Source organism: Limulus polyphemus, unplaced genomic scaffold (genome assembly GCF_000517525.1).
Source record: "Limulus polyphemus unplaced genomic scaffold, Limulus_polyphemus-2.1.2 Scaffold2203, whole genome shotgun sequence".
In the NCBI taxonomy this organism is placed as follows: domain Eukaryota; kingdom Metazoa; phylum Arthropoda; class Merostomata; order Xiphosura; family Limulidae; genus Limulus; species Limulus polyphemus.
Window position 1 is genome coordinate 72860 of NW_013667813.1, and position 8555 is coordinate 81414.

An 8555-nucleotide genomic window follows, 5' to 3' on the forward strand; every position below is an offset into this window, starting at 1 on the left:
TATGGAATTGAGTGCTTACACCCACAATGTCTCAACTCCTTCTGCCCTTCATTGTCTGCAGCCAGTTATGGGAAGGCAGTTACCCTTAAAAGTTCTTATAGTTCCTAAAGTAGAAATGAAACTACCCTAAAATTTCCACTATATTCCCAGCCTCTGTCCTTACAAAAGAAATTAAATAAAACTAAATGATTTTAAATATAATGATCTTGAGATAGAACTAGCACACACACACAGAGGTATGTGTGTGTGTTTGTATATATATACATATAAATACTTGTCTAAGAAATATACTGTAGTACAGTGATAAAAATAATATACTAAAATGTTTTACTGATGAAAGTATACAGGTTAAAAAATATATAGTTAAGTACTCAGATACTTACCAATGTAATTTCCTTTTTTTCGTTGACAAAGTATGGCTTGTTGTCTTATTCTAGGAGATTACATGTTGCTTGAAGTTAAAGTGTTACGGTCATCAGCTGTAGTTATGGGAACATATCTTGCAATGCTTCATATATTTTAACATTTCTCTAACCAATATTTCTTGTATTTTATACATCCACATAACATGTTGCTCACTTATGAAACTTTTTTATTCTGGTTTATGAGTTAATTCTTCAGTTAGGGTGATACACCTATCAATTGAAATTTTATCCTCTTCATTTATCACTTCCTCCTCATCATTATCACTGTCATGACTTCATGCATCACCATGTCAACAATTTTTACTGTCTGTGAGAACAACTAGAGCATCATTATCTACATTTAAACATTCTTTGACTGCTTCTTCATCTATCAATTTAGCTTTGTCACATGTTAGGCCTTTAGCACATTTCAACAAGTTATTCACAGTTTATTTTTCTTGAGAAACATAAAAACCACTGAAACCTACAATAATGTCATCTTCATTGTCTAAAAATAGCATAGAAAGTACTATCCCATGCCTTTTTAGCAGTCCATATTAAATTTGTTTTGGAATGTCTTAATTCCCATGCCATTGTTGCATGCATTAAGTATTTTACACATAGGTTGTATTGGGGATATACAATTAGGAGGCAAGTATATTGCAAAAACATTGTCTTTGATGTGTAGTTCTACAGCTGGATGAGCATGCTTTTTTATTGGCCTTATAATGTATGGGAAAAAAGCTTGATCCCATTAAAGGCCTTTGGCTGTTGACTCTTTCCAGTTATTAACAATATACATTTGTGTGTACCAGATGCATTAGCACAAGCGAGGATGGTAAATCCTTTTTTAGAGTATTTGAAACCTTCTGGTACTGTCTGCTGTTACTTAGGTTTTCCTGGGAATATACCACCAAAGTAATGACATCTCATCTGCATTATTCACATGGTCTGGGATTAATTCTTCATCTAAAATTATTTTTGCTAAATCTGCCATAAATGCCTCAGTGGCTTCATTGTTGGCTGATGCTTTTTCAGCACACACCTACAGCAAATGTGGGCTATGACATTTCTTAAACGTTTTTGTACCATCTGGATGAATACTCACACGGAGTAGTAAGGCCTAATTCCTTTGGAAATGACTTTGCTTATGCAATGATAACAGTACAATCCAATGGAAACTTTTAACTTCGGTGCTGATCCACTCTAATAACATTTTATCCAAGTCAGCTGCCTTTGAATGATGCCATGTTTTCCTGTTATCAATCAAACATGGCACATCACTGTTAGCTTAAGTCTTAATTCATTTTTGGACAACAAACCTAGTAAGAAATATTTAACATTAATGAAGACTTGTTTTTGAGAGCAAAAGTCTTCAATCCTGAATTAAGTGCTAAATTTCTAATTTTTGATGAATGTTTTTTATTTACTGATGTATGTTTTTAAACGAAAGTAACTAAAGTGTAAACATTAAAAACTTTATTAGGTTATATAAAAACTTAAATTAAAAAATAAATAAATAGAAAACATTTTTGTCTTTAATAATGCATGAGGAACATGTATAATTAGATGTCACACGATGGAAACTGAAATTTTGTTTACCATAACTCTCTGCATTCTCGTTTGGTGATGTATTGTTAGTTGAGGTAGTTAGAAATGGTTCAGAGCAATAAATAGCTATGTAAACTGTTACAAGCCTGAGGCTGCTTAGGATAAGTAATTGTAATTTTCTGTTACAATTTGTAGTCATTATAGAAAGAAAAAAATGATAATATAGATTTATTTGGTATTATTTTGTGGTGGTTACAAGGTTGGTCAAATGGACCGAGCCCATATAGCATTATGGTATAGAAAATAACAGATTAAATGAAAAAAATTTGATATTCAGTTAGGAGGTTCTATAGGTTATGAAAACTAAATTTTGAAAACTATAAGATAAAAAAAAGTGGGTTTTATTCTTAACATGAAAATCCCTTTGCACTCAGACTAGTCAGAGAATTAGACCCAAATAAAGGAAATTCAGAGGCAGATATTTAGTAGAAATACTTTAGTGGAAATATTACACAACAAGGAAGCAGATGGGCTTTTTAAATATTAATTTCTCCATCAAAAATGCATTTTTAAGCCCTTCTCTTAACATAGATGAATGAATTTGTTACAAGGATTTTTCTGTGTAAAAATATGAATATGTGGGATATAGGTGGTTATAAGTGCTTTAGGACATGAGAAATTATTTCTGTATTTCTAAGTTTTGTACATGCACAGTGAATTCTCAAACATTATTTTTGTTTATAAAGCCACTCGCTCTGAAATTCTTCATATTCTTTTTTTTTAGATAAGAGATCTCCAACTGGGTTCTAACATTCCAGTAATAAAAAATATCACAGTGAACAAAATACAACTTCATGAATTAAAGAAAACAATAGAGGTGAGTGCAGATGTGTATTTTGTAGAAATCATGATTGTTTAATACTTTAATGAGTGTTGTTCTGCAAGTTTGAGAAGAAAAACTTGGATAAAAATGAAAGAGTAAATTGACACATGTAAATCAAAACTTTTTCTGTTTTTTTGTATTGTATAATGTTTTGTTCAGACCTTCTTCATCAGACAGTAAAGTCTGTGTTACAATGTCTTTCTGAGCCTAAGTTCAGTAATATCTTTACTGCCTGATGTTGGGCATTTGCCTGAGATGCTGCACAAAGTTAAAATAAAGTTATCCATAATTGTTTACTAACCACAAGTGTTGTATTTACATTTGTCTTGTTTGTGTACTCATTCAGATGTTTTTTTAAAACTAAGTGAATCAGCCAGATTGCTACTAAAAATAATGTAATTAAGGAAGTTCAGACTTGTGGTTATAAACTGACACAGTTAATAGTTAATTGAGCATTTTATGCTGGTATAATCTCAATTAAAATGCTTTTCACTAGGGGTGTATAGTTTCATCAGTATATCAGTATATTGTTGTTTGCACCCCAGCAGTACATTTTCTTGGAACTGGTTTTTATGGCATTTTTACAGCTTGCAGTTTGAGAATTCCCATACTTTCAGTACAAGAAAATTAAAGAATAAATTTCAAAATTTTTTCAGAACATTTTCATGAATTTCAAGAAATATATCACAATTCTGTTAGATTTTCAAGCATGAACCTTCATGTTTCCAAGAGTAAATGAAAAAGTCAAGACTTTTCCAGGGGTAGGGTGAAATTCCAGGATATTCCAGGATATGTGTAAACCCTGTAGAGCTCTAAACAGAACTAAGCCCAAACATGTCAAATTAAGCAACTCCACACTGTGGGAAGAGATTACAAGACAATTTGTAACTTGTGCTTAAGTTGGAAAGAAAGTACATAGCTAGATGATTCAAATACTTTTTCTGGAAAATCATTTATTCATTGAGAGTAGGAAAATGTTATATATATAATGAGCTTGAATTCATATCAAAACCTAGGAGAGTGAACAGTTAGAAAATCACTTGTTGAAGAATTTTTATAGAAAACATAATGCTAAATGTATGATGACAAATGTATTGCAAATAAGCCATTTATACTATTGTGTTTGTAGTTTTAAATACAGTGTTGTAGTTATTGATCTCCAGCCTCTCCTACGTTAGATGCTTTACAGTCAAATGTTCATTGATATCTAATTCCAGTGTGAAGGGTTTAATTGATGTTTTTTTTAAAACCATACACACACTTTCAGGTCTGGTGCAATTTTTGTAAGTTGTCTGAGTTTTAGATAGTGATATGTTACCATTATGATCTTTCATCATAGTGAATGGAATACACGTCATAAATCTCATTTTTCATTACCTGAATGAGTCTCTCTATCGATCGATATACACACACATAGCATGTTCAATGCATGCAACACAAATCAAAGTGCTGTTAAGCAGAACAGTAGGCTTACTTATAACCTGACCTCACAAAGCCTGAATACTGTATGTGGTTGAACTGAGATGTTAATAAATACAATGCAAGATGCACTTTGTGCACGAAAGCACTTGATATCTCAAATGTGGGAGAAATGGCTTTAAAAAGCCATGCTGCAAGCATGAAGCATGTGCATTTGTGTTCGACTTACATATACCTCACAGCAATAACTGACACCATTTGTATCAATGTTTGGATTGTTGAAAATTCAAAATTCTGTGGCCATTGAAAGCTGTTAAATCACACTACTCTTTTAACTTGTATTCAGATGTCAGTCCACTATTTACTGAAATGTTCTCGGACTCAACAATTGCAAAACAGTTTTCATGTGGCGAGAGGAAATGTGCTTTCTTGTGTAATTTTGGAATAGCACCATATCTGAAATCTATTCTTAGTAAGAAAATCATTGACCAAAATGGATATGTTTTGCTCTTTGGTGAAAGCCAAAATCATAAGAACAAGTAAAAAAAAAGATGGATGTCTGTACATGGTTATGGGAATATGACAAAGTCTGTAATTATAATTGCACTACTACTACTACTAATCATATGTATTTATTTATTTTTTCTTTCACACAGTCATAGAGAAAGATAAAATACAGATAAAAGGCTAATTCTATGAGACCTGTTGCCATTTTTATTATTTCTTTCTGCAATTATTCTGCATTACATTTAGAATTTTATTAAACCACTTTATTATCGATGTATTTTAATGAAATTATTATCATCAAGCATGTTATAATTTAAAGTTTTTTGTTATTTAAGTTTTATTCTTTTATTTCGTAAAGAAACATCTAAAACAACAATTAGAAACTGCAGTTTTTGCTGTCATTTGATCCACTTTAAATGACAATTTCTCAATTTTAAGAGCTGGTAGAGAAGAAACTGTGTGGAATGTAGACACTTCCTTCAGATGGCCAAAGTACAACATACATGTGTTTTTCATTACTTTCTGAAGCTTGTTAGAATAATTTTTCCCCATAAGAAACTTGTAAATATTTTCTTAGTTCAGGTCAGCCATGCTCACTTGCAAAGTCAAATCTCTGTCAGTTTTAAGTTGAATGGCATGCTTATAGCCAATAGAAAGAGCAGATTTTGTTTTTGAAGGTCTTTACTGTAATGATAATGTTCGTGATTACTTTCATTTTTCAAACGGGATGAAATGAAGCCATGTCTATTGTTCTCTCAATGTGTCTGTAGTGCTTGGCAATTTCTTCTCACCTCATATGTATTAGTTTGAGAGACTGTTAGATTTCATTTAGGTATTACTTATATATTTTAATTAATTATGAATTATTTGTGTTTTAAAATGCATATTTGAAAGGTTTAATGATTTTTATATGTTTAACTTGTTGTTGCCTGAATTGTTAAAGCTTATAAACAAGATGGTGTGTGCACATGCCATCTTGTTTAGTCAAACGTGGGAGTCTGTGGAAGTTGGTGGATAATAACTATAAAGTCCTGAGGGCATAAATTGCCATATCAGTATAAATAATAACAGACGTAGAATTGGGAAGGAAAATTAACCTTACCGAGACAGGTCTGACGGGTCTTCCCATGGTTACAGGTCAAAAGTTGTGTCATTATGTTTGTAGACCTACATTCCAAAATTTATTGAACTATTGTTTAAGGAATGTATATCAATAAGTTTGGTATCAAATTGTAGATTATAATTCAAATTTTAGTATAATACATAAATTAATTTTTCAATTTAAAAGTACATATTAAAAACAAATCCTAGATATCAATTTTTGTGTGTCACATGGTATATTGAATGCAGCATTGGTTTAGATTAGATGTTTGTGATGTCCAAGTACAAAAATCTATAGTTTCATACAAATTAGAAACTCAAATTACCGATATTGATAACTTAGTATAGAAAATAAAAACATCCTGAGATATCAATAGATTTAGTGAATCAAACAGTGGTTCTGCCCTCCTCTTTCTTCTGTCTGTGACACATGTATAACCAATCGAAATATCAGAATGTCTTTAACCTGGTTCTCTGAGTCTTTGCAAGGTATTTATGCATTAAATCCTTTGTTTTCATGGCAGATTCCAAGTGGTAAGATCAGACATTATTGAGCTCAGAAAATCATATTTTTTGAGACCCAAATATAGCTTAGCTATTAAGTCTGATAAACTATTGTGGAATTCTGAGGTATTTATATAGTAATGTGTGATTTTTTGTTATTTAAAAATGCATATATAAGACTTAAAAAAGTTATTTTGTTTTACATTCTGCAAATGCAAAATTTGATAAGGCTTAGCAAATGGGCACGAAGTTCATAACTAGAAGAAATAATTGTTTTCTATACTTCTTTATTTACTGTTCTATGTTTTGAGAAAACTAACATAAATTTAAGAACTTATTTGTAAATAGTAATAATGTATATACATATATAATGTGTTATAACCAAAATGTGACTGTATTTTACAAAATACTGGTCCACCAGAACACAGCCAAGACAGGTCATTTTGTAAAGGCTATTTTAATATTCTTTGATACGGTAACATGAGTGCACATATGCCACATCATTGAACTTCTGTAACATTAGTCAGACACTATTGGAAGGTCAATAATTAAATTTTTATATATGTAAAATGCAATGAGATTTAATCTATTTAGACTAAACATTTGTGGTTTTGTGTTTTAATTTTTAGTAATTCTAGAATGAAAAAAGCTTAATTTATATCTATTTCCTATTTTTTATGGTGGTTATGGGGTCGGTAGAAACAACCAAACAAAGATACAATAGTAAAATAACAGATAAAATATAAGTTTTTTTTTCAAAAAAAAAGTTTGATAATTATCTGGAGGATATTAGGAGGTTATGGAGATTTCACTTGTGAAATTTGAAAATTTTCTGATGCATAAAAATATTTTTAATGTTAAAATCAAAATCACTTCGCATGTTGGATAGTCAATATTTGAAAATAAAAAATTAATTAATAATTAATTAAAAAATGTTAAACTTAATTTAAAAATTGATACTTTGTGCATGAATGCCTTGCAATGTTTACTGATAATCTGCAAAATTTTTTGAAGATATGTGTACATTTTAAAAAGTTACAGCATAACTGCTTTATGGTTACTTTTAGGAATACGGGCTGGGTGGAATTCACCCACCTGTATTAGAAGGGTTAAAAATAAACTATAAGTCAAAAGTTAAAGATCTGAAATTACACATATGAGATATAGAAGACTATTCTAGTGAATTTCTATGAAGAGTTGAAAGTATGTACGTATTTCCATTTATTAATTTTAAACGTTTCATTATGTTGTATGTTGATGATAGTTAGATATATAGTAGAGAAAATGGAGTAGATATAAACATTCACTTGTTAAAAAACTTGATATACATTTATGAGGTTTTAGAGATTATGCAAATGAAATCTGAAAATTGTTAGATAAAAAAATAAATTTTTTTTTATTTCACAGAAAAATCACTTTGCAGGTGAACCATTCAGAGTGTGAGTGCAAATAACTACATTAGACAACAAATTTTTTACTAGAAATAGTAAAAAACATAAATTATATATTTTATTTTTCTGAAACTATATACTTTTAGGCAAATTCTTGGCAAATTTTAAACAGTTCCTTCAACTAATTTTATTTTTGGAATGAAATATGACTAGAGTGATGTTATCTACTAATAATATTAGTAGCCAGTAGTCGAAGGTTATACCATCTGTGTTATTTTCTTTTATTAACAATATGCCATCAATCATTATAGAAATACTTAAAAATATAGAAGTTCATTAATCAGCTTATTTGTGTAATACTTCTTTATAACTGTAACCATTTATTTCTGTAAACATTAGTAAATATAACAAATGGAATTGGTATTAGAAGTCTGTGTTAAACAAAATATCATATTAATGTATATCTAAAGTAAACAATTTAATATTTGTAACATGAAAACAAAATATCCTGTAATGTTTTTGCACCATTATCACAAACAATCACTTACATACATGATAAAAAAAGTGACATTAACACACTCAATACGAGCTTGGTCAAGTTGACCGACCATGTAACAGTTTTGTACCCGCTTTGAAAGTCTTTATAGATTTAATATTTATAACTCTCAATATAGTGTGTATATCTTCATAAAATTTGTCAGTCTTTCAGTTAATACTACAAGTATTTCACATACAAAAAGTCATATTTTGTAGTGAAGTATTTTGATAAAATAAAATAAAGATTTGTCCATGAAT

General features: G+C 29.9%; 1 protein-coding gene across 1 annotated transcript in view; it reads left to right on the forward strand.

The window, feature by feature from the left end:
* Positions 1–8555, forward strand: part of LOC106466243 (PDZ domain-containing protein 8-like) — a gene marked incomplete at its 3' end in the record, with an annotated part of 176655 nt that overhangs the window by 52562 nt on the left and 115538 nt on the right. The window contains exon 4 of the mRNA XM_022394222.1: positions 2740–2832. Coding sequence (XP_022249930.1) covers positions 2740–2832 — 93 coding nt within the window. The remainder of the gene's footprint in view (positions 1–2739; positions 2833–8555) is intronic.